This window comes from Anguilla rostrata, chromosome 8 (genome assembly GCF_018555375.3).
Source record: "Anguilla rostrata isolate EN2019 chromosome 8, ASM1855537v3, whole genome shotgun sequence".
Lineage (NCBI taxonomy): Eukaryota > Metazoa > Chordata > Actinopteri > Anguilliformes > Anguillidae > Anguilla > Anguilla rostrata.
In genome coordinates this window covers 5,568,676-5,595,338 of record NC_057940.1, presented here as the reverse complement: position 1 = coordinate 5,595,338, position 26,663 = coordinate 5,568,676, and the positions used below count along the sequence as shown (strand labels likewise).

General features: G+C 50.6%; 1 protein-coding gene across 2 annotated transcripts in view; it reads right to left on the bottom strand.

Annotated features, from left to right (window-relative positions):
- LOC135260652 (solute carrier family 12 member 7-like) overlaps positions 1 to 26,663 on the bottom strand; it is a 58,668-nt gene that overhangs the window by 8,718 nt on the left and 23,287 nt on the right. For both annotated transcript variants that reach the window (XM_064346072.1, XM_064346071.1), the window contains exons 2-21: positions 18,585 to 18,679; positions 17,976 to 18,107; positions 14,202 to 14,348; positions 12,117 to 12,171; positions 11,544 to 11,674; positions 10,992 to 11,233; positions 10,014 to 10,225; positions 8,633 to 8,800; positions 8,110 to 8,208; positions 7,687 to 7,744; positions 6,846 to 7,020; positions 6,286 to 6,404; positions 5,707 to 5,805; positions 5,300 to 5,419; positions 4,597 to 4,701; positions 3,822 to 3,990; positions 1,880 to 2,075; positions 1,022 to 1,188; positions 251 to 382; positions 46 to 153 (exon numbers count right to left, since the gene is read on the bottom strand). In XM_064346072.1, coding sequence (XP_064202142.1) covers positions 46 to 153; positions 251 to 382; positions 1,022 to 1,188; positions 1,880 to 2,075; positions 3,822 to 3,990; positions 4,597 to 4,701; positions 5,300 to 5,419; positions 5,707 to 5,805; positions 6,286 to 6,404; positions 6,846 to 7,020; positions 7,687 to 7,744; positions 8,110 to 8,208; positions 8,633 to 8,800; positions 10,014 to 10,225; positions 10,992 to 11,233; positions 11,544 to 11,674; positions 12,117 to 12,171; positions 14,202 to 14,348; positions 17,976 to 18,107; positions 18,585 to 18,679 — 2,729 coding nt within the window. The remainder of the gene's footprint in view (positions 1 to 45; positions 154 to 250; positions 383 to 1,021; positions 1,189 to 1,879; positions 2,076 to 3,821; positions 3,991 to 4,596; positions 4,702 to 5,299; positions 5,420 to 5,706; positions 5,806 to 6,285; positions 6,405 to 6,845; positions 7,021 to 7,686; positions 7,745 to 8,109; positions 8,209 to 8,632; positions 8,801 to 10,013; positions 10,226 to 10,991; positions 11,234 to 11,543; positions 11,675 to 12,116; positions 12,172 to 14,201; positions 14,349 to 17,975; positions 18,108 to 18,584; positions 18,680 to 26,663) is intronic.

Below are 26,663 nucleotides of genomic sequence, written 5' to 3'. Positions count from 1 at the left end.
ATAACAGGACCTGCAGGCAGGGGGCGCTGCAGCGCAACGCGTTACCTCTCTCTCCCGCTCCGTCCTGGAGAGCTGCATCTGCTTCAGCATCTGCGAGCGCTGCTCCATCACCAGGGTCTTCTCGTACGTGAAGGCGCTGATGTCGCTGTCGTGCTGGGGGGGGGGGGGGAATTCACAGATTTAGGGTCAGGGAGGGGGGCGGGGTTTCCCGCGTTTACCATGGCGCTCTAGAGCCACGCCCCTCTCTCACCATCTCCACCACCTCCACCTGGGCGTCCAGCCGCAGGTGGTACAGGAACATCTGCAGGTCCTTCTTCATCTGGATGCTGTTGTCATCCATCTGAGCCACGGTGAAGATGCGCATCTGACACTTCCGCCACACCTGGTGGCAAGAGGGGCAACAAGAGAGGGGCAATAACATTACCACTTATTATTATTATCATTATTACCCTAAGGAACTTTATAGAGGTGTTGAAAATTATTTTGACAGGCATCTTGGCACAAAACTACTTGCTGAGGAAATTAAGATTTGTTGTGAAAATGTATTTATAAACACGGTGAAGATCCTCCTCCTTATGGTCAAATTATGAGTGTGAATAAGACCAACTGCACGTCCATTCTTTGATAAATTGCACAATATAAACTATGATACTCCAGGTTTATCAATATCGTACTTAAGAAAACCCACATATATCACTCATGGGGCATAATCTTAAAGGTCAGGAACTAATCCAGCTATAATGTTAAAATGGCCCCTTTCAGAGCTGAGGGGATTGATGGCGTCATTCGTAAGTGCTTCCCCAGGCTAAACAAAAGATAACTGCACTGACAAGGAAGAGAAAACTAATGAACAGGCAGTGTAACATCAATCGCAGTGATGGACGTCCGATCTCAATATCATATGCTGGAGCAACGTCAAACTGTGTCTGGCCCCCCAAGCCCCAGGCCACCCCCTCACCCCCCAGACAGAGCACATCCATACCTCCCCAACCCCCCCCCCCTCGCCCCCCCGAAACGGCACCTTGTGCTGCCGGAGCAGGAAGGGCAGCAGCATCAGCAGACCCCCGTCGTGCACGATCCACCACACGTCGATGGTGCCCCCCAGCCTCTCCTGATTGGACGGGAACGAGTCGATGTTCTTCGACACCAGCAGGGCCTGGTGGGCCGACGTGGTCTCCCTCACCGTCTCTACGGAGACAGAGCGGGGGGTGGGGGTGGTGGGGGGGGTCACGGGACGACCCGGTGAGCTCGTCAAATCCGGAAATCGTTCTTCAAATGACCAAACATCACCTGCTTAACTAATAGCCTGCTCACACATACCCTGGAGCACCGTTCTGGGTTAGCATAGATCAGGGGGGGTCGATCTCCAGTCCTGGAGGGCTGCACAGTGTGTGCTGGTTCAGTGGGTTTCAGCACAAGCGGTTACTTTAAGCTTTAAGACATTGATCGGCTACAAAATCGACACACTTTGTTCTTAAGGCCTTAACTGGCTGCGAGTTGAAAGGAAGCCGCGAATACCAGCAGACACCACCGCGGCTCTCCAGGACCGGAGTTTGACACCCCTGATACGGACTCTCCACATCTACCTTTCAAAAGCCCAAGCATCCCCTAGTGACCTCACTGTACCTCGCTTTGGATAAAAGCGTCTTCCAAATACAAGTAATGTAACATAATGTAACGTAACATAATGTAATGTAACAAAGTATAACGTAATGTAACATAACATAATGCAATGTAACAAACTGTAATGTAACGTAACATAATGTAGCGTAACGATATCCAATGGCTATATTCGTCACATCGTCCAGCCCTAACGTTACCCGCAGGTCGGCCCGGAGACCTGGGGGAAGGGCAGGGTGGGGGTGGGGAGAAACGTTACCGATGAAGTTCTTCCAGGAGAGGGAGCTCTCGGCCTGCCTCCAGCTGCAGGGCCAGGCCATCAGCACGGCGTTGTGCTTCATGCCGCCCAGCCCGGCCGACTGGATGAGCAGCGAGAAGCCGTCGCGCAGGTTGGACGACGCCACCACGTGGCAGAAGCCCTTGGTCTTCTCCGCAGACATGGCGGCCTTCACGTTCTGCGCACGGCGCATCGGGGGGAGGGGAGAGAGAGAGAGAGAAGAGAGAGAGGGGGGAGAGGGGGGAGAGAGGGAGGGAGGGAAAGGAAGAGAGAGAGGGGAGAGAGAGAGAGAGAGAGGGGAAGAGGGGGAGAGAGAGGGGGAGAGAGAGGGGGAGAGAGAGGGAGCGAGAGAGAGAGGGGTGGGGGGAGGGAGAGAGAAGAGAGGGAGAGAGAAGGGGAAGGGGGACAGAGAGGGAGAGGAGAGAGAGGGGGAAGAGGGGACAGAGAGAGGGAAGAGGGGGACAGAGAGGGGAGAGGGAAGAGAGAGGGAGAGAGAGAAAGAGAGTTAGAGAAAGAGACAATTTTCATATTACCACTTTATTCAACAACCTTTAATACAAAAAACAAAAACAAACAACCAATTAACAACAGCAGCGAGGAAACTGACGAGGACCCTCTTGAACAGGAGCAAGAGCAAGACTCCTCACAGCGGGAGAGAGAGGGTGCTTAATGCTGCCGTATGCGGGTACTGAAAGGCCAAATAAAACGCCGTTTAATAAAATCTAATTACACATTATCACCAGGCCACAGAGAATGAGACATTAAGTGAGAGAAAAAAGAAAGATTTTGTGGAGCAGAGTTTTTAAACGAGGAAAGAATCTCAGAGCCAAAGCTTAAATGCAGTCTCATAATCGATCGGAGATGCTTTGAATCCCAAAATGCCAAGATAACGCTTTTCATCACTCAGCAAACTTCACCTCAATTTCATTTTAAGTAATAGAAAAAACCTTTTTGTGTTTCACAGCAGCAAACACGCGTTCAAAACACCCAAAGGATGCCTTTGTGTGAACGTTAGTTTAGCAGCGAACAGATATGCCTCTCTTTTAATGAACACACAGAACAGGGCATTGATCACCGCTCGGGGGGAGGTCGATGGTTCGAAAGAGGCCGAGCGTGTGCTGTGAGCGTGCACTGTGAGCGTGCACTGCATGTGCACTGTGAGCGTGCACTGCGTGTGCACTGTGAGCGTGCACTGCGTGTGCACTGCAGGCGTGCACTGTGAGTGTGCACTGCAGGCGTGCACCGTGAGTGTGCACTGCAGGCGTGCACCGTGAGTGTGCACTGCGTGTGCACCGTGAGTGTGCACTGTGAGTGTGCACTGCAGGCGTGCACCGTGAGTGTGCACTGCAGGCGTGCACCGTGAGTGTGCACTGCGTGTGCACCGTGAGTGTGCACTGTGAGCGTGCACTGCAGGCGTGCACTGTGAGCGTGCACTGCGTGTGCACCGTGAGTGTGCACTGAGTGTGCACTGCAGGCGTGCACTGTGAGCGTGCACTGCGTGTGCACCGTGAGTGTGCACTGTGAGTGTGCACTGCAGGCGTGCACTGTGAGCGTGCACTGCGTGTGCACCGTGAGTGTGCACTGCAGGCGTGCACTGTGAGTGTGCACTGTGAGCGTGCACTGCAGGCGTGCACTGTGAGCGTGCACTGCGTGTGCACCGTGAGTGTGCACTGTGAGCGTGCACTGCGTGTGCACCGTGAGTGTGCACTGTGAGCGTGCACTGCGTGTGCACTGTGAGCGTGCACTGCGTGTGCACTGTGAGCGTGCACTGCGTGTGCACTGTGAGTGTGCACTGCGAGTGTGCACTGCGAGCGTGCACACACACACACACATAAAGCAGAGAAAGCGCTGCTAACGGAACTCAGTTACTCAGTTACAGGTGACAGGTGTGCAGGGCGGAGTGGGGGGCGGGGCCAGCTCTCACCTGCTCGGAGCACTTGACCTCGGAGGCCTTGGTCATGTAGGTGCCCTCCAGCACGGAGCCCACGATGGTCAGGCCCTTCCCCGCCTTCAGCTGCGTGGTGAAGGACAGCAGCCGCGGGTGCTTCACCCCGAGGTCCGAGTCCAGGTTCAGCAGCACCATGAGCTGCGGCCTGAGGGACACGCACGCACGTCAGTGTGTGTGTGTGTGTGCACGCATACATACATACACACACATGCACAGGCATACAAAGATACAGACACACGCACACACACGTGTGAACGCGTGCACACACAAACCTAAAGCACATGCACAGACATACAAACATACAGACACACACATACACTCACATGCACAGGCATACAACGATAGACACACACATACACTCACAAGCGCGAACACGTGTACACACACACACACATGTAAAGCACATGCAGACATACAAACACACTTAGTCTTTCCAAGAACCAGTGCTGACATTCCAATGTGTTTATTACATGCCTATGTAGGAGATGCACGCACACTCACACAATCAGACTCAGACTCAGTGACTCAGTAACTCACAGACTCAGTGACTCAGTAACTCAATGACTCACAGACTCAGTGACTCAGTGACTCACACGCACACGCACACGCACACGCACTCAGACTCAGTGACTCAGTGACTCACACACACTCTTATCTGGCAGTGGATAAGCGCACGGCCCAGTGAACAGGCGCTACTCTCGTTATCGCTCGCGCTCTGGGCTCTGGCGCGGCGTCTCCCCCGCTGCCTCACCTCCAGTTCTTGGTGTGGGGCGGGGACTCCTCCAGCCGGATCAGGGCGTAGCGGGCGGCGTTCAGGGACAGGCCCCGAATCCCGTCGCCCCACTCCTTCTCCGCTCTGAGGGCCAGAGGGGGCAAGAGTTACCCTTCACACAGAGCGGCATGCGTACCCCACAGGGGGGCATGCGTACCCCACAGAGTGGGACACGTACCCCTACAGAGTGACACACATCCCCTACAGAGCAAGCCACTGTCACTCACATCTCAAATCTGGCTGACTGTAGTACAGGAGCATGAGGCAGCTGTGATGATATTTCAGGATTTCATGCTTAAACCCCTCACCAATATGTTTTTCTCTAGCCCCCAGGTAAAAATCCACTTTCATAATCTTTTTTAAGAGTGGAGGCTGGCACACACCTTACAACCCTATGAAGCTGTTTAAGAACGATCAGTGAGTTTATTTTCTTAATGTTCAGACACCCTGATCAATAAGGACACTGAACTGCGAGAGAGGAAAAGTGCACAAAAGTCTTAAGCCTGTGACTGAACTAAGCCATACTTCTCCTCCTCTAAGGCCATCTCTCACATATAACCTGGAATAGAGGGCCACATATGCGACCCGTGCACTGATTATGAATGCTGGACCATAGCAATAAAAGGCCACAAACCACAACAGGCGGCCTGTGGCCTGGGACGTGAAACAGGGCCCATCTTACCCTCTGTACTCGATGTACTTGTAGATGCACCCGGCGATCAGCATGGCGACCAGAGCATAGTACCAGGAGCAGATGAACATCAGGGAGAGGCAGAGGCTCATTCCCAGGAAGGACAGAGTCCTGTGGGGAGAAAGAGCATTCATCTACTCAGGACAGGGAGACCATGTTACACACAGTTACACAGAGCAACAACAACACACACTTATGAGGACATGGAGACCACATTGCACAGAGTAACACAGAGCAACAAGAGCACACACAACTGCACACGGTGGCAAAACTCACATAAGTAGAAACATGGCAAAAACACACAGGCGCACACTACTAAACATTATGTACTGCAGGCACGAAGCCCGAACTGCAGGAAGTCACAAGGCCGTGCCTGCTTTGGGGATGAGGGGTCTCACCAGTGGTAGAACTTGAACCGGGGCCTCCAGTTTGGGGTACGGAGCAGGGTCTGCACCGCACAGGCCAGGTTCACAAACAGGTAGCACATCAGGAAGAACCTAGAGCAGGCAAAACGCAGGCGAAACGCAGGCGAAACCGTCAACCCAGAGAGAGAGAGAAACACGTCTAACCTCACTGCTTTTATCAGGACACCTAATTTCCCTGTGTCTCTCCCTTATCCTTCACTCACTTATTTTATTGGACTGAGTCCTTTTGTCTCCGGTCTTGTTTCATTGTCATGCTCTGGCATTATTACTGCTGAATGCAGCATGCCAATGAAGCATTACTGAGCAGAATGAGAGAGACTGAGAGAGATTTTGTGAAGCTATTACATTCAGCGAAAGAAAGTGCGGTACAGATTGACACACTTCCGCTCATCAGGGAGAAAGAGGGAAAGGAAGGAGGGAGGGAGAGAGAGATGTGGATAGAGGGGGAGGGAGATGTATGTGGATAGAGGGAGAGGAAGGAGTGAGATAGATAGATGTGGATAGAGGGAGAGGAAGGGAGAGGAAGGAGGGAGAGAGAGATGTAAGACTCACATTGAGAGAATGGGCGCCACCTCGTCCAGGGAGGCAATCAGGATGCCGATCTCACAGATGCCCGCGGTCAGCAGCAGTGCCCAGGTGGGCTCCCCGTTAGATTTACCATGACCAAACACCTGAGAGAGAGAGAGAGAGAGAGAGGCCATGTGTCATCCACAGTTATAGAAACATAGCATTACAGGCACTACACAGCTTGGTTCTATGAGCGCAACCCTTTCAGGTGTGACATCACAAACAACGTGATTCAAAAGTTCTTAACTGAACATTTTAATTCTGATGTCACAATCACTACTGTCAACTGAAATCAATGGAGTTCTGGAACACTGACTTAGAATTTTGAAGAAAATGGAATTCATTGATGGAAAAGTAGGACAGAGTAGAACAAGCACATCCTGCTTCACGCTTTACCCTTCCTGCTGTAAGCTCTACCTGGGAGCTGAGTAAACAGCAGTGACTCTACTCCTATTTCCACGTTTATGATGACTGACTGATCTCTCTTTCCCTTCATTAACTGCAGTTCTCTCTCCACTCCTACAGGGGGCAGTAGGGGGTCTCACCTGCAGGAACGGAATGATGCCGTCGCGCGCGATGGCCTGCAGCAGCCGGGGGGCGCCGGTGAGGCTCTGCAGCCCCGCCCCGCAGCAGGAGAAGAAGGAGCCGATGACGATGACCCAGGGGGAGGGCCAGGACAGGATGCCGATCACCAGGTTCCTCTTCACCGAGTCGCCGAACCTAGGAGCCCGAGCGACGCGCGCGGACACGTGAACTCACAAACACGCGATCGCACGCAAACACAACACGCCGTCCAAACGCTTCGCAAACGCCAAGCGAACTCACGAGAGGTCGGCAAAAGAAAAAACGTGAATCGGTGCGCGTTTACATCAACAACCGTCATGCGAATTTTCTGAAGAAGGAACAGCAAGATACTGTACTCAATAGAGTGCCAGTTAAGCACAGTTATGGAGAGTTTGCAAGACGTACTCAGTCTTGGAAGAGTGTGCATAACAGCCCTCTCGGTTATACAAGGCTGCATTGAACGCACCACAGAGACGGTGAAGAGGGCACGCAGTGGTCTATTAAATTACATTTTCTGGCTTTGTGGAGCAGATTAATGTGACTTACATCCCCCGTTACATCATCATTTATTCAAAAAAATTTGTATCTCAATATGACGACAATTTAAAAAAATATATCTTTTTTATTTCAGGCTTATTTCCCCGCTCAGGTATACTTAAGAGCAAACTCAAAACTCACAGAAAAACAGTCGGACGAAACCCCACTACAGACACACAAACATACGTGTACACGTTCACACACATGGCATGTAAGCATGTAAACACCGAAACACGTGTACAACAGTCACACGTCTATCCATCATCGATACCCGGTCATACTCACTTGTCTCTCAGAAGCACGCCTTCGATGCACGCACCGAACAGCACCACGCAGGAGATATCTGCAGGACCGAGTTAAGGCCAAACACAGCCCAGAGGAGAGGAGAGGGGGAAAAAGCAATAGTGCTACTCCACACGTAACCCTTTAATGTGTGAGGTCACCAACGTGTGATTAGAACGCTGCTCTTAACTGAACATTCTAATTCTGATGTCACAATCAGAGCTGCCAAGTGAAAGCAACTGAGTTCTAGAACATTTGACCTAGAATTTTGAAAAAAAAAAAAAACTTCAAAAAGGGTAAAAGGCCTTGTGCTTTCTGCATCTCATAAAACAGCCAAATACACATGCACGCATGCACGCACATGGACACACGCGCACGCACACACACACAGGCCAACTCTAACTCTGGCGATCGGCTGAAGGATACAGATGAAGGATGTGGTTGCTATGGCGAGGATGGTTCCCGTGGGAATCGAACGCTGAGCATCCTTCAGGTCTCCAGACCTGTTGGACCCGGCCATGATTCCTGAAACAAGCACAGAACGCTGATTTTCCAAACAAAAAATAAAGAAAAGTGTTATACAACTCTAATCTGCTAATTTACCAAACCTGTGTTAAAGTGTGTTATTCTGTTTCAGGGGGAAAAAAATGTAAGGACCATAACCACACTTTCAACAACCTTAAAGAGATGGACTGACAAAGCGATTAAGGATTGACTGTCAAATACCAGGATTCAGAGGGGCCCAGAAATAAGCTACAGAACCTCTGCCTCAATTATATTACCGTACTTAAAATTTACCAAGCTGGTAGAGCATCAAAATCACACAGAATCAGAGCCAGGAAAGAAGCAGCATTTAGCATATTGTGATGTGTGCTGCTCTGCACATATAAAAAAAAAAAAGCAGAGTTCCTGTGTGGAGTCCTCCCAGCAGACAGGGGGCAGTAGTCACCTGTCACCGAGGGGAAGTATATGCCCACCAGCAGGGTGAAGAAGGTGGCCATGTCGTTGAAGATGTAGGGTCTGTTGATGTCCTGGGACGTGTCCTTGGGGGGGGTGGACGGCTGCCCCGGCTTCTCCACCAGCATTCCGCCGGGGGCGTAGCTGGGCCACAAGTTTTCTGCAGAAGGGGGAAGGGGGAGGGGAGAGAGGGAAGAGGGGAGGGGGAAGGGGAGAGGGAAGAGGGGAGGGGATGAGAGAAGAGGAGGAGGGGAAGGGGGGGATGAGAGGGGAGAGGGAAGGGGGATGAGAGGGAAGAGGGGAGGGGAGAGGGAGAGGGAAGGAGGAGGAGGGGAGAGGGAAGAGGGAAGAGGGGAGGGGAGAGGAGAAGGAAGAGGGAGAGGGGAGAGGGGAAGGGGGGGGAAGAGGGAAGAGGGAGGGGAGAGGGAGAAGTGAGAGGGAGGGAGGGGAAGGGTGAGGAGAGGAGAGAGGAAGGGGGGGAGGAAGGGGAGAGGGAAGGGTGGAGGGGGAGGGGAAGGGGAGAGGGAGAGGGAGAGGGGAGAGGAGAAGAGGAGAGGGAGGGAAGGGGGGGGGGAAGAGGGGAGAGGGAGAGGAGAAGAAGAGGAGAGGGAAGGGCAGGGGGGAGGGAAGAGGGGAGGGGAGAGGAGAAGAAGAGGGGAGGGAAGAGGGGAGGGGAGAGGAGAAGAGGAGGAGAGGGGAGAGGGAAGGCAAAGGGGGATAATGGGGGCAGATGGATTCACAGATTTTTAGGGCTTGCATAATCCACGCACAAATCCGCCATCTTGACTTCCTCTCCCCCATGCTCAGGCACCAACAGCTTTCAGTTTAACTTTACTAACACAACACTTATTACAGAGGGACGGTCACACAGATACAGTGGAATTACCAAAGGAAAACTGGGACACAAACCAGGGGTGAACGCCCAAAAAGCAAGCAAATGAGGTAAAAAACCAAAAAAAAAAAAACACCTCATCTCAACATCTCAGCGGAAACCTGGCTATAGCCAGGAGCCCATAAGGTCACACCTTAAAATAAGGTCACACGAACTGGCATGAACTAATGTAGTTGTTAACATGAATTAATTGATGCACAAATACATTAACAAAGCTGTACAGATTCCAGTAACATTTCAGGAAGATATTAGCTAATGTCAATTCATGTCACCTTATTATAAAAGTGTTACCGCCCGGCCGAATAGTTAAGATAAAATGTAAGGTGAGAGAAATGCAACGAGGGATCTGACAGAGTAAACTATTTTTTTATTTTTATTTTTTTTTTAAAGGGCAGGGCAGGTCGCAGTCAGAGGCGGTGAAACTGGCTGCTTTGAAAACAGACACGCCCAGGAGGGAAAGGAGCGCAGAACCGCGCGCTACCTGAGATGACCCCGCTGAGCAGGCCCGGGATGCCCTGGATCTCCGTCACGTTGTTGTCCCGGAAGTACTCGTCGCAGGACGCGTTGGCGGACACGCCGTCGCAGAAGAGGCCCCAGAGCGCGGTGGGGACCGTCGCGTTGCCCACCGTCTCCGACTTCACGCACTTGTCGAACTCCAGGTTCTTCAGGGACCGGTTGCCCAGGAGGCAGATCCTGGGGGGGGGAGGGGGGGGGAATACGAACCGTGAAACACACGTTCAGGAAACGGGGCACAGAACCTGCAACGCAGTTAGAACTTCAACGCGGTGAACTCACTCAAGAGGGTTCCGCACCGGAGGGTTACGGGTTCAAGTGGGAGACGTGACATTACATCAGGGGTGCACAACAAGGGCCAATCCATTTCAGGATTTTGCGCCAACATTTATTTAACCAGCCCAATCATATCTTGTTTTCTTGATGTGTGTATAAGCACCAGCTGCAGACTGCCAGTGTATCCTAGAGATTTTACTGTGCTCAAGTACAGGAAAGAAACAGTGTCCTGTTGTATCAAGATATTCTCCCTCTATGGTAATCGTTGGAAACCAACACCAGCGCGCACATCGGCACTCCAGGTTCAGGGAGGTGCACCCCTGGGGTGGGGGGGTGGGCAAGTAGTGAAAACATTCAGCTGTGTAGGACAGGAGGTGGCACAGTGGTAGAACTCAACCGCAAACACGGAAGGTTCGACAGGTTCATTCGGGTCAATGGACAGTGCGTTATAGCTTTGGAGAAGGTCTTTAACCCAGTTCTCTAGATATATCCAGCTGTATGTGGGGATCAATGTAAGTACTATTCAAAGTTGTGAATTAGTAACGTCTGGATAAGGCGCTGCATAAAGCCTTTAATGTAATGTAATGTAATGTAATGTTCCAGAAGACTGACCACGGAGGCACAGCGGCCGGTGTCGGTATACAATCTATAATCTGCTGGCGGAACTCACGGGAAGTCAGGCGGGTCGAAGGCGGTCTTGATGACGCCGGCGTAGATGGCCATGATGGACAGCACCACGCACGCCAGGAAGACCAGCGCCAGCTTGTTGACGTACTTGACGCCCACGAAGACCACCAGCGCCATGAGGGCCAGGCAGCAGGTGCCGTACACCCGCATGTTGTTCAGCATGGCCGCCTGCTCGTCCTCCTTCCGCTCCGCCGTGAAGATGGCGCCGTTCGGCACGATGTAGGTCTGCGGAGACACGGCAACCGCGTCCACGGCAACCGCGACACGGAACGGGGTGACTCAGCGGCGGCAGGGAGAGGGGAACGCACTGAAACACCTCGGCCTTAATTCTGAGTCAACCTTAAGAAATTAGAACTTTTTTTATTTTTTGACTTCATAATGGTGTCTGGTGTTTACAGAAATAAGTAAATAATATTAGAAACACAATGAAATAAAATGAAATGGACCTAATCCAGGCTCGAATCGTCCCGAAAGTCACCAAAACCCTTCCTGGTGCAGTAACGGCACGGGACGGGACGGGGGGGCGGGAGCTCACCAGGAAGATCTCGATGGTGCCGAGGATGTACATGGACCCGGCGAAGGTGGTCCCCAGGTAGAAGCAGAGCCCCACGGCCCCTCCGAACTCCGGGCCCAGGGACCGCGAGATCATGTAGTACGACCCGCCGGCTGTGGGGGAGGAACAGACACGCCCCCCCCCAGTTAACCCCCAGAACCACGCCCACCAGCGCCGGCTCCGGACCCCGCCGGGCCGCTCGCCAAAAAACCGCCATCAATCACAAACCCAGACACACTCAAACAAGCGCTACCAAAAAAACAAACAGGAGCGGCGTCGGGATCCGGGCACCAGCGCTGGCACCGAATAAACATAACGTGTAACAAAGCCGTGGTTTAAAATGGCACCGGTCCGCGCTTCGGCAAATAAAACGAGGTCAGACCTCGATAACACCAAAGAGGCCCGCTCCATTAGAGAAAGTGCTTCCTCCAGAGACGGATAAAACATTCAGTTTCCCACGGTGGCGTTTCTCAAGACCAGCAGGACCGCGGATGGGTTTGCACAGTGAGCGCGTGTGAGCGAGTGTGGTCGAGGGAGGAACGGGTGAAGCCATACCTGGAACCACGCCGTTTGTGGCGATGGCGCTCATCGATATGGCCGTCAGCATCGTCTGAGGAGAGAGACACAGATCCGAGTCACAACGACAGCTTCCGCCTGCACGGTCAAGCAAACCTACGACTCAAGCCACACTTGTTCCTGGTTATGGTTATACACTTTGTTGTACGTCGCTCTGGATAAGAGCGTCTGCCAAACGTCTGTAATGTAATGTAATGTAATGTAATGTAATGTTCTCATGGCCAGTTCTGGGAATAGTACAATTCACAGTGACCAGTTATAATGACCAGGCTTGGGAATGGACACATAAGCATACACAAGCCTTACAGTGGGAGGCACAGAAGCAGATGTAACATTATCGGGGGGGTGTTTTTGTTTGGGGAGGTTTGGGGTATAGCGAGATCTGCAGTTTTAAACGAGCATCCTCCCGGGGCGGGGGGGGGGAGTCCGGGCGCATCGCATCGGTCAACGCCAGGCGGCGGGAACCGCGGGACGGCGCGCGCCGCTGCGACGGTGTGTCCCCGCGACCTTGGGCTGACTGACGCACTTTCAATTTCCCAAAATAACCCGCCTCCCTTCCGCCGCCCCCGCCCCCTCCAGCCGTATCTATGGCAAAGTGACCTTCCCTTTCCGCCGCCCTCCCAACCCCCCCCCCCCCGAGAGGTCAAAGGGAGGTGAAATCTGGATTAAGCCCAATTAGCAGCGGCTCAGAAACTGCACTGAGACTCAGGGCTAACGTGCTAACGTGCTAAGCCCCTTCATTAGCCTCCTCCATCCTGATTAGTAATGGATATCAGGCTCATTATAACTCCATCAGACACGCGCTGGGAAACTAAATTAGAAATAAACAGCGATCTCCATCGGCTATGGGACACGTAGGATTATTATTATTATTTTTTGCACAGGCTAACGAAAAACGGGCTAACTAGCCTGCTGTCTACCAGCTTATCCTTTCAGCGTTACCACAGCAACATGCAATTAAATACGCAAACGACTGACAGATTCCCTGGCAAAAAGCTTTCAAAATGCTATATTTGTAATGACAATTCCAATTAAATGATTGTTATTTATTTATTCATAAATTTTTTTACAAAATTTGTGATGACAAATCAGAAAGATTCTTTACAAAGCAGGGGGGAATATTTTGCCAGGAAAAAATGTGAGTGGCGTAAGAATGAGCTTCTGTATTCTTATTTCAAGACAAATATACTCCAATAAGAATCTAAAAACATATTTTGTCACCCTGTTATTGACACAGAACTAAAAATTGGCATGTGTCAGTATGTTCTGATGTATGCACTAGCCCAATTGCATTAAAATATAGCGCAGGACAAAAATATAGCAACACATGAGAGGGTACATCCTGAAAACACTGCACTTTTCAGAACAACTCCCTACCATAATCACAGACTTCATTTTAAAGGCAGGCCCAACTGTAAGTATGCAAACTGCAGCAGGGACAAAGATCAGAGGCACAAGATTGACTGCCCTTTTTTAAGAACCCAGAGACAAGCAGCGCTGCCTCAGAAATCATAATCATAATCTTTTCATTACCTTCCCTGTCGAGCCCGGGTTCAATTCATACTTGCCTTTAACATTTTACTCATAAATAAAAGAAGGTGTTATTCATTTTCAGCAGAAAAGCAATTCTTTTACTCTATTTTGGTGATTACTGCACTTACTGCCATACCGTGTTTGAGAATAAAAAAGACTAGCAAACGGAAGACAAATTGTATATAAAAACACTGATCAAATCCAAGCCCATATCAAATTACCTCACTGTGGGGTCACATGTGGTGAGATGCGGCCAACAAAACTTACTCACAGTGCCACCCTTCGATGCCCTTTAACCCTTTAAGACTCTGAGGTCACAAACATGTGATCAGAATGTTCAACTGAACATTCTAATGCTGTTGTCACAATCGCACTGCTGGTGACCGAAAGCGATGGAGTTCTAGAACGCTGACTTCTCCAAAGATCTACACTTCAAAGGGCTGAATGACCCCAGAGCTAGGTCGATTGGGGGATTGGGGGGTTGGGGGTGATGTATTGGGGGGGGGGAGTGGGGGGTTTGGGGGCACTCACGCAGGCACAGCACATGAAGACGATGGCGAAGGACTCCAGGATGCCCGCGGTGCCCACGATCCAGGTGAGACGCAGGAAGAGGATGACGCCCAGGATGTTCTGCATGCAGGGGAGGTAGACCCCGATGAAGGTGCCCATCTGCGGACTCTGTGAGGGGGGCAAAGAGAAGAAACACCTCCTTCAAAATCCACATTAACCCCCAGAGAAAACCCAGCAGAAAAAAAACTATTAAAGAATTTAACATTTTTGACACAATATAACTGCCTCGGATGACAAAAACATGTTGAAGTGAACTTGATTTTCATAAAAAGTATTCATTTTATTTTTATTGAATGTCCCGTGTAGTGCAGCTTTCAGCACAGTAGAATAATTAACGGTTCTTCAGACCAGAGACTCATGTCCCCTACAGGGGACAAAAATGAATTTGCGGGTCTTAGGAGGATGAAGCACCACTGAGACCTTGAGGAGGAATAGAGGGAGGTGTGATGTTTATGGAGCTGGGACCAAACTATCAACGTCGGTTTGATTATTTCAACCGGCTTAATTCGGTGTAGAAACTGTGTTATTCTCCAAGCTTGGTGTGCTAGTTTTACAACTTGTAGTTTTACGAAGAGAGCTATTCAAAGCAGTTTGACACAGGAATAGCCATCGCAATAACTACAACGACCATAATCCATTGCGCCAAACAGACACGCAATGCAAGTGACATGACAGTTCGAAAACACAGAACCTAGTACTCACAGGCCACAAAGGATGGAGCTGGACTGAAATGGTGTATGTAGGCCAACTTTGCAACTGTAACCAACAACACAAATATATATTCCATAACAGCACATCTAACATGACAGAAGGGCAGCAGATTCAAATCCCAGGTGAGAGTATTTCCTGAGGCACTTCTAATCAAGGTGCTTAGCCTTGTTTGCTCCGGTAAATAATCCATCCGTATTTAATTATAACAGGTAGAGATGAGAGAATGGGGTTCCTAGAATCCTGTAATGGGAGGAGCTGTAAATTATCTGGCAAACACTGATTGGCTGGAGCCTATCATCAGGATCCAATCAAAATAATTGTTCTTGTTCTGACTTCAGGAAACCAGAGCATTAACAACACCCTCATAAACACAATGCAATTGTGCCAGCCTCACAATCAGGCAACAGGCCCACCTCTCTGTTTAAATGACCTCTGCCAGCTCCACAGATCAGAAGCGAGACTACGGTACCTGAACACGCGACCTAAATGTACCTGAGCTCACAACCCAAAGGTACCTGAACGCGGGATCCAAAGGTACCTGAACGTGCAACCCCAAAGGTAACTGAGCACGCGACCCCAAAGGTGCCTGAACACGCGACCCAAAGGTACCTGAACACGCAACCCCAAAGGTACCTAAACACGTGACCCCAAAGGAACCTGAACACGCGACCCCAAAGGTACCTGAACACGCGACCCAAAGGTACCTGAAAGCGGGACCCAAAGGTACCTGAACACGTGACCGAAAGGTACCTGAACACGCGACCCCAAAGGTACCTGAACACGCGACCCAAAGGTACCTGAACACGCGACCCAAAGGTACCTGAACACGCGACCCAAAGGTACCTGAACACGCGACCCAAAGGTACCTGAACACGCAACCCAAATGTACCTGAACGCGGGACCCCAAAGGAACCTGAATGTGCGAGCGCTTGTCCCCATAAGCCCCCTCCCTCCCCCTGCTGTGCAGCGGCTCGATGTCCGCGCGCATATAGAATATCTACGAAGAGGCAGTTTGGTGACACCGAGAGGACGGACGCGTCGCTCAGGGCTCTGACATCAGCACCGCACAGCGCGCCGCGCCCTTCACACGCGCACACGCATCAGAAATGAAGAACGGCGCCTTCGAAAAGCGGGCCGTCACCCGTTCCCCTCCCCTCCCCCCCCGAAGCCCCACTGCTCTCGGTGAGTCCCGAAGGCGATCGATCGATCCGTTCGGTCGTGGCGTAGCGTCGCGCCCCGTCATCGCTGTGATGTACGACTCCACAGCTTCGCCGTCCCGCCACAAGATCACGAGGAGAGGAGGAGAGGTCCCAGTGAAAGATGAAAACCGCACCCCCTCGTTCACTCATTCCCTCTACCTTTTTGTTTTTTTTTTGTTTTTAACGCACGCACATTCTGATCCACAGTTGGAATTCAAACCTCATTCCAGCCTTCCCAGTCGAATGTCCGCCCAACGTCCGCCGGCGGAAAGTTCAAACGGCCTTGATGTGTCCGGTGATGTGTGCTCCCGTTACAGAGCCAACTATGCAAAAAAAAAAATTCCAGAGAAAACCCATTCGCTGGCGACATTCCCACAAAAGAATTCTGGGATCAAATGTGGCGGGGGGGGTAGCGTCTCCTCAAAGGGTTAAAAAATTCCTTGCCGAGAGCAGAACTCCTCGCGCACCTAGAACCTAACAAGCGAAGGTTTTGACGCTCATTGCACCAGGAAGGCATACTCGAGGTACGTACCGTGTCCTGGAAAAGTCCGGAATCTCCCAGCGTTCAGGCGGCGAGTGCAGCCCGCCCCAGCGCAGCAGTCCAACGGGCCTGACGCGTCAATTGACCCGTGTGTTCAGTGGGCCTGGGCTTAAATAACCTGGACTGGCCTCTTCGCTCTCTGCACTTCCCCAAAGATGTAATCCCCCTCCGCAGCCAATCAGCTTCGCCCCTGCCGTCTCCATTCTAGGTATGCGGCCATGGCCACTGTGGCCTTACAGTTAGGGGCTTTGCATGTGAAAAACTAGTATGCATAACTAAAGTACACTATTTTATACTTCAGAACACGTGAACTATAATTTATAGTTTATATCAAGTATAATTAGTACACTATAGGGGTATACTAAGTACACTAACTGCTGGGGTACATCTTAATTGTTAGCAACGACCAATGAGCTAAACAGCTAGACAAGAGGCCAACTGCAGTGACAAGAACAGGCTAATGGGAGCCGGGATGGCAGTTACAGAGACATTCTCTAGGGAGGCTTTGAATGGGAAGACTGTACTGCAATGCTCAGTGGAAAAGTACATATTTTGTGATCTCACAAAGCAACGGTTTCCAAAAAAACGTTCAGTGAAGGTGATGTGGGTCTGTTGCACATCCACCCTCAGAAGGCAAAGCTGCTGACTGAACTGCGATTAGCTGCAATATTATGCCAGTTGTGGGATTTAATTTAGGAATGGATTAGGGCAGGGCTGCCCAACCCTGTTCCAGGAGATCTACCGTCCTGTAGGTTTTCACTCCAACCCTAACAAAGCACACACCTCATTCAACGGCTGGAAATCCGAATGAGATCAAAACATGTACCCCAGTCTAGGGCTGCTAACATGGGAACAGGGCTGGGCAGCCCTGGACTGGGCAGCCCTGGACTGGGCTCTAAGGGTGCACATAGTCATCTCTCTATTCTGGGCCTGTGAGCATGGAGGGTTGTTTCTGCACAGAGGATCAAAACGATAGCTCCTATTGATCCATCACGCACCAGTACACGCTGGGACCCGTGGGGTCATTGAAAGGACACGTGACGCACACATTTTTTTCCCCCTCCTAGTCTGTAACACGGGGGTCCAGTGGTTTAACACGCAAGAGAAAATCGCACCCCCGACGCAGGGCAGGGCACCACGCCCGGTCACAAACGCCAGGAAGAACAAGCGGCACCGCCCCCGGCGGCATCGCCCTGGGCGGTTTACGTTCAGGCGCTTCCTCCCGGCGGAGGAAGCGTTAAAAAAAGGGGCGTGGCCCGCACCGGTCCTGGCTCCGCCCCCTACCTGGACGGTCTTCTTCTTGGCCCCCTCCAGGTTCTCGGCCTCCTCGTGCTCGATGACCCCCTGCGTGAGGTTGGTGTAGTTGGCCAGCTTGTTGAGCAGCGAGGAGACCATGGGATTGCTGTCCATCTCCTCCTGCGGACACAGAGTTCACCCCCCCCCCCAGCCGTTAACAAATAACCTCAGAAGAAAAGGGCTTTAGTTCAAGGAGGACAGACAAGGTAACTTCCCAAAACAAGGCTGACTAATGAATGCTCAGTATGTCCAAGCAAACACTATTCCTGGGTTTAATTTCCTCAAAGTTACAGAACAACTCCAGGCAACAGTAGCATCAACAGCGCTACGCTAAAGTCAGAAACACTATTTTAACTTACAAAATTAATGCCAAAGCTGTACGAACCCATCGACTAACTGAATTTTGAAAAAACATTTTAAAAAAACCTAAGTCAGTGTTCTGGAACTCCAATGCTTCCACTTACCAGTAGTGATTGTGACATCAGCATTAGAATGTTCAGTTAAGAGCATTCTAATCACACATTTGTGACCTCACAACCTTAAAAGAGTTCATCTCTGTTAAACCCTCCCAGACGGAAATGGAAAAAAAAAAGGTACCTCGAAGAGAGCCATGTTTTTCCCGTCGTACAGATTCCCCTTATCGCCGTCGGTGTTGTTGATGAACGGGCTGTCCTCCTTCGGGAGGCCATCTCCTGCAGAGCAGCACAAGAAAGCGACACGTCAGGACAAACGCCACCAGCGAGCAGCGGAAGGGCCTTATAACACAGGTGGGGTGAGCGATTCCGGCTAACGAAGGCTCGGCTAATGAACATGACCACCGCTGCGGCTGCTGCGTGAGCTTCCAGCCTTCGTCGTTCTCATGAACGATGCATCAGGACGGGCCGAATGGCCCCTTCTCTTCATTTGGGCAACGGCGCAGGGCAGCGGTGGGCACTTCCTGGAGAGCCAGTGTGTGTGTGCGCAGGTACTTGTTTCCACCAATTATCCCGGCTAAATGCGCTAGCTGGCTGTATACACCTGCACTGGGTTCACTCGGAGATTCGATCGCAGTAAAACTTTTCATATGCAGGAGGAACACAAGAGCTGTCTTCGGCTGTCAATCAAGCGCTTATCAAGAACCGTGGCAAAGACGAAGTAAATGATGGGGCTAATTACGTAATTAAGGCCTGGAGTTGGCGCGAAAACCAGAATCGGATACGGCCCCCACCTCTGTTTATAACCATGAAGAAACATCACAGCGTATCCCTCTAAATACGAAACGACAAATCATTAACTGCAATCAGCGCAGGTCAGAATGGCTTCAGGCAAAGGACAGTGTCCTTGCGTGCACGCCAACAGGAACACAGCGGATTCATATTTCTCACCCCATTGAGGTGAATAACATCTGCATTAACAGACACACCTAAGATTCGATAAACACTTTTTTTTGCTTGACCTTCCATTCATGGACAACAGAAAAAGGAATAGCATAAATGCTACGCATGTCCAACCAAAACCTTTCCCCGAGTTTTATTTTAAACACAGAAAACATTGATGTAACGCTCGTTAGATAACAGGCCTATTTGTCAGAACAGCGCGATATAATTTCAAATGACCATGACCCTTAAATCGATCCCTTATAAGAACTCAGAAACGGGTTTACCCTGAAGGTCGATTGTTTAATGTAGACAGAAGATAAAATAGCGAATTAAAAAATGAAACGCCAATCTCGAAGTGGACACACTGCACGCAGCGCAGCCCCCCAGGACCAATCCAGCCACCGAACCCCCCCCCCCCCCTCCCCGAACGGTCCCAACAGAACATTAAGGTGACGGATCACTAGAGGGACAGGGAGCCGCTTGACCCAAATGTTCCACCTCGCTGCTTATGGCCTATCGATTCCAAAAACCATCAGGGGAACAGCAGAGGGATCACTGGGACTGCTGACCTCCACGGGGGACGGGGGGGGACGGGGGGGGGCGGGGGGGGACGGGATGGGGTTCAAGCCAGACTTGATGAAATATAAACACGTTTTATTCCGTATACATCTGAAGTAACAAATAAACACAGCCATGACTCACGTAACCTTAGTGTTGCCTGGTTATTGCAGGACACGCACTGGTCTTCCTGTAAGTAGCAGTAAAGCTGAACTGTTCAGAGGTGGAAGGCTCGGCTGATGAGCAGGGTCCACTGCTGCTGAGGCTGAGTGAGCTTCCAGCCTTCACCGTTCTCATAAACGATACATCAGGATGGGCCGAACGCCCCCATCTCTTCATTTGGGCAACGGCGCAGGGCAGGGGTGAGCACTTCCAGGCCTGGAGGGCCCGTGTGTGTGTGCAGGTTTCTGTTTCCACCAGTTACCCTGGCCAAAAGAGCCGATTGGCAAAACGAACCATTCGTGCGCTCGGAGCCAAAATGTCAGATGGCATAAATGCTAGGGCTAATTAAGCAAACAAGGCCAGAAGTTCCAGGTTCCAGGTCCTCCTGGAAGAAGACCATGGATGGTTTAAAGAAACGGACCGATTCACACAACACTCGCCACTAAACCAAATAACACCCACGGCCAGACTCGGTCTAGCTGCAAAGTACTTTTCTCTGTGCTTCGAGTAACACAATTAGGACAGTTTTACTGCGCAGTGTTCAATAACAAGTTGAGCGTTAAGTGCAACGAAAGCGTCTTCTCTGACACTGGAGCCAATTTCACAACTTTTGGGGAATAGGGTCTGGATGAGCCCCCCGTCAGACCAGGCTGAGGAGCAGACGGAATTCGCTAAGTGACTGAGCGCTGAGCTCTGCGGAGGCGCGGTTAGCGTTCAGCGAGGACAGAGGCCAGCTCCTGCTGTTTTTTCCCATGCTGATGCGCGCAGGGCGATCGTAGCGCTGGGCCCGGGACGAATACCTGGGATTCTCCGCATTCCTTTTAAAGTCCGCATGCACGGGGGGGGGGGTTCCCCCCAGGCCCCCCCCCCCCACCAAAAGAATACAAAAATTCACGCTGTGTTGATTGCGGCAAGGAACTGACAGAGAGCGGACCGCTCAGTGTGTGAAATCTCAAAATGCAAAAAAAATAATAAATGTACTTATACTTATTTTATACACATTAACCGTTTAGAGATGTAAGATCACAAATGTGTGATTAGAACGTTCTTAACCGAACATTCTAAAGCTGATGTCACAATCACTGCGGGTGACTGAATGCAGCGGAATTCTAGAACACTGACTAGCCAAGACGTTCCGGATGCAAAAAATGTGCAAGTTTGTAAGGTGGGCCTGACAATGTGGAATCACCTGCAGTGGCAAAGTAAGCACAAATAAATGGAGGAAGGCAGAAGATGGGGAAGGTGTGTATTGGGGTGGGGTATCAGTAACGGCTTTTACGACTGAAGACAACGTCTGCGTTTCGTTCAGCAGACAGGAAGCAGACTTTGTTTTTCCAAACCGAAGTCAGACCAGCCCTCTCTGCGCTCTTATCTCTTTCTGCACACGGTCAGTTTTCCACGAGTGTCTGGCCAGGCTGTGTAATCTAACTTTCATTCATGAAACGGGTTAAAATATCACAGGTGCCCAGCAGCAGTGCCACAAATTTCAGGTAAAGACCAGGAATCTAATTCAGGGATCAGAATTGTGTATTCACCCCAACCCAATACCCCAACACTGCACGGTATCGTACATACTGAGCTACAAAATCAGACAAAGAGGAGTTTTAAAGACCCAACGACATCCACCTGGCACAAACACCACTGTCTGTCCCTTACTTCCATACAGAAATTCCCAGATGGGCATTGCCGGGAACTATTGGATTGACACGGTGCTCAAATACAGGAATGTTTTTCCCACCAATATTTTCAGCATTTTATTATAGACTTTTTTAATAACAGCAGAATCTAATTAGCAACATGCCAAAGCAAACAGAAGGCATCTCCTTTTAACGCCTGCTTTGAATATTCAGGCTGTATGGTGTTAAATCAATGAAAAGCATTTTAATACAAATCCTCCCAAATTTAAGTCCTGGTCATTATCAGACACAGTAATGAAAGAATAGAAGCAAACTGTTTTGTCACCGTTACCATACACTAGAGGACACAGGTCAGCTCTCAGAGTTGTGGAAAAGGCAGTTCAGTCCTGCTGAAGCACTAGAGCGGAACTTCACCTGCAGACACAGGTAAAGTTCTGGTCCCAGGACTCACACAAGGTGCGCACTCAGCACCCTTCAGCAGGAGCGCCTGAGCTCAGCGCCAGCAGTCCCGCCGGACGAGAACAGAGCGAAACGCAGAAACGGGCCGCCCCTGGGCCCGGGGAGCGCGAAAGAGCGTTTCCTACCCCGGGTCCGCATCGCTCGGGGGGGGGGGGGGGTCCGGCCGCGAGTCACAGAACGAGGCAGGGGGGGCAACCGCGTGCTCTGTCCTCCCCCCAGAGCGTGCCCTCAACGATTTTCGCAAAACGGGGAAAGATCGCGGGACGGCAATCAAAAAATAAAAAAAAAAAACGCCCCCGATACGAGATCCTGTGCGATTGAGCTAACCCCTGAAAACGAGCCGCTCGGAACTTTCCGGAAAACCAGCCTGGCAGAACGGTACGTGGGCCGTACAAACAGCTCAGAAGCGTCCCAAAAAACTAAAAAAAAAATAAAATAAATAAAACTGCCCTGTCACTCAGCTCCACACTGCAGGCGCATCCTGCTGCCACAACCTGCGTGCCAGCGTCGAATTACCAGCTAAGGAAGGAGCGAACGCTCCAATCTCTGCAGGATAACCGTCCGGGGGTGCTATTAATAGCGCTAAGCCCCAGCGTGGCGGATCTGTGAGCCGCCCAGCGCACCTGAGACACAAACAGAGAGAAAGAGAGAGCCGCGTAATCCCCTTCATCCAGCACCGGCTCACCTGCAGACAGGTAAACCTGGGGAATCAGCTCAACCCACCCACCCACCCAGCACAGCGAGCGAGCGAGCGCACAAACACACACAGCTACACACACACGCATGCACAAGCAAACGCACTGGTACACGGAAACACATACTCAGATACGTACACCGTACGCAGACAAACTCACTCACAGAATTAATTAAGAAACACTCAGCATCTCCGGACCAGCAGAGGTAACCCACCACCCCCTCCACACAGCCCACGGAGGGGACCCCACCAGCTTGAGGCGCTCCAAGGGGGGGGGGGGGTATATGGTCCACTCACCGGGCGGGGGCAAGGCTTCCCCGGGCTCCATGGCGGGGAGGAGGAGGAGGAGGAGGAAGAGGAGCGCGGCTGGGAGCTGTAAGAGGAGCTCTGTGGATGTTGTGCTCTGTGAGGCAGCCGTGGTCACACTGTGCTACAGCGCGGCTCCTGATCTCCGGGGGAGGGGGGCGGAGCCGGGGGAGGGGCTACAGCCGCTCACCTAGCCAGGAGAGCGCGCATGCACACGCACTCAGTCACGCTCGTACACACACACACACACACACACACAGGCGTGCGCAGCGTTCTCTCTCTCTCTCTCTCACACACACACACACACACACAGGGTCACACACTCGTACGTGGTACTCTCTCTCTGTCACACACATACAGGGTCACACACTCGTACACGGTGATCCCTCACACACACACACACACACACACACATTAACTCTGCACCACACAAGTGCACTAACAAACACAATTACACAGTCAAACCGAGACAGTGAGGCACTCTATAAAGGTATTCAGACAAACACAGGGGCTCATATAACCCATGGCTGCTACTCAGGAGACACACACACAGAGCTTGCACATATACAGCAGACACACTGCTCACATGTACACATCCACCCTCAGGGTCTGCGTTCATACATGCGCAGGCTTGTACTTACACAAAGAGCCTATGTGCACACACAGAAACGGTGCCATTTACACACACAGACTTTATCAAGGCAGACACACACACACAAACACAGAAGCACGCACACACACACACACAGAGACACACACAAAAGCCCCTGAGACTGACACACACACACACAAACACATACACACAAGTGTGCACACACAGAGACACACACACACAAGCCCCTGATGCTCACCCACACCCACACACACACACAGCAGATAGCTCCAACATGCACACAGAAGAGCTCCAGGCACCAGAAGAGGCGCGATTCTAGCTGAGCACCAGCGCGGCCTGCTGAGCCGTGCGTTCGGTCACATGGGGGAAATCAATGCGAGAGGACGCCGTGGATCCCCCTCCCCCCTCCCCCCTCCCCCTTCGAACGCCCCCGTCCCGTACTAGGTATGTGACGGTACACAGGTCTTTTTAATATTCTGTGGGAAAATGCTCTGTCTATACTTTTTAAACTGGAAAACTAAATTCAATTAAAATAAAATAATGCGGTAATATATGAACCGCGGTTCGCCCGTTTTCATTTTCGGTACGAACCGTCAGCTGTTTTCAGTACGATTTTTCGGCACACGGGATTTTTTCACACCCCTATCCTGTGCTCTCTCCTCTCTCTTCCGACGCAGAGAGAGCGGCAGGCAGGCTCCCGGCATTGACATCGGCAGAAACGCGGAACATCGACGCCATCGTCCGCATCAAAGCCGGCCCCCCTCAGTACTGTCGACGGGCGCTTCCAGACGCGGCCACGCATCGCCGGCGTCACGGTTACCGCCGTTTACATAACCTCGCTGTCGGGGAAACGGCGGTATCTGCCCAGCGACTTCAGTAAACAAACTCGAAGTGCAAACAAGAGCTTCACGCACGAAATTTACATGCAAAACATAACTTGACTTGTAGCTTTGACGCTAATAAACAACAACAAAAATAAAGAGACTGGATTTGAAAAAGTTTTTTTTTGAAAAAGGGAACCGGAGTAAACACAAAACACATTTTTAAATTATTTAATCTATTTAATTATAAGTTGTCAAACACGCATCGTCCATGTGAAGTAATTGCCCCTTAAACTTAAGTGGTTGCACCACCTTTAGCAATTACAACTGCAATCAAGTACTTCCTATAAATTAATATCAGTCACTGTGGAAGAATTTTAGCCCACTCATCTTTGCAGAACTGCTTTAATTTAGACAAATACGCTTACCGGTATATAACCAGAAAAGACAAATCAAAATATAACCACGTAATTAATGTTTTACAAACATCACAGGCTCTGGCTCAATGTCAATTTTAGCCAACCTCAACCCACAGCAGCCCGACAAAGATCTGAGCGAAACAGCCAAGATAATTGACTTTAACCCCGGACCTCCCTGTGATGCTTCCAAACAGGATCCGATCCCACTGCTCTCCAAGGCCCGTGAGCTCACCGGCTAGCCTCGTCAATAACAGCGCTTCCTCTGTCTTTATATTATCGCATTACACTCGTTCATCAGCGCATATTTAAAGAACAAAAGTGCGTAAGTGCGTTCGACCGGCTCGTATGAGAAACTGTAACCTACGGAAATGGACAATTAATACTCTCAAGTCAACGACGGCGCTCCCAGGAGTGTCAGAATCAACCTTACCGCTAGACTAACGAAGATCAAATCCAATAAAATCTACTCTACGACTATATACATTACAATGGTCTCCCAGTCTGTGAAGTCTGAGTGATAACCAGAGCTGCTAATTAGTAGCTCTAATACAGGGGAACTGACGGGCATTACTGTGCATATTACACTCTGCTCAGTTATCAGCAGGTCTTCTGAAATGAGTCGGGTCCTAATCTGGGGCTCTACGGCGTTCTGTTGGTCCCACACAGCCATGCAGTGTGTGGTGCTCCAGGGAACACACACACACACACACACACACACACACACACACACGCTCGCACACACATACACACACACACACACACACACACGCACGCACGCACACACACACACGCGCACGCGCACACACGCGCGCACACACACACAGACTCGCAGTACAATATTCCCTCTAAGCGATTCTGTCACTCAGCATGTACAGTATGCGTGAGGTTGCAGATGCAGCAGTTCTGTACAGGAGGTAAATCAGGGCCATTAATAAAAATCTCACTTTTGAGGACACACAGCTCTCTCTGAATCCTTCAGCAGCATCCAGAGAAGATGATTGATTGTTTGCATTGAGCCCATACTAGGCGTTTCAATTTCACATCTTTGCATAAATGCTCAAATAATACATCTGCATTGGCTAACACTTAATTTAATTGACAACCTTCATCACAATTCACAGCTGTTATAACCACTAACCACATGTCAATCAAAACGGTGAGAACCAGTCCTTAGGATTTCTGCTAAGTGATCAAAACTGTGAATGGGGAAGTCAAAAGCTAAGCAAATTATAGCAATGCTGGGCTGACCGTTGTATTATTTTCAAATGCAAGTCTAACTGATACAACAGTGTAAACCGTGTAAGTTCATATGACCATGACTGAACTCCTCCACTTCCCCTGTCCATGTGACGGTTGCTGTATTAGTGGCACTAGAAAATGAATGCTTGCTGTCATACGGTAATCACCTGATACAATGCAATGCAAGCTCGTGGTCACATGACTATCATTGTTGGGCAGCAGTGTAGTATAATGGGTAAGGAGCTGGACGTGTAACCTAAAGGTCGCAGGTTCGATTCCCAGGTTAAACACTGCCGTTGTACCCTTGAGTAAGGTACTTAACCTGCATTGCTTCAGTATATATCCAGCTGTATAAAAGGATACAATGTAAATGCTGTGTAAAAAGTTGTGTAAGTCGCTCAGGATAAGAG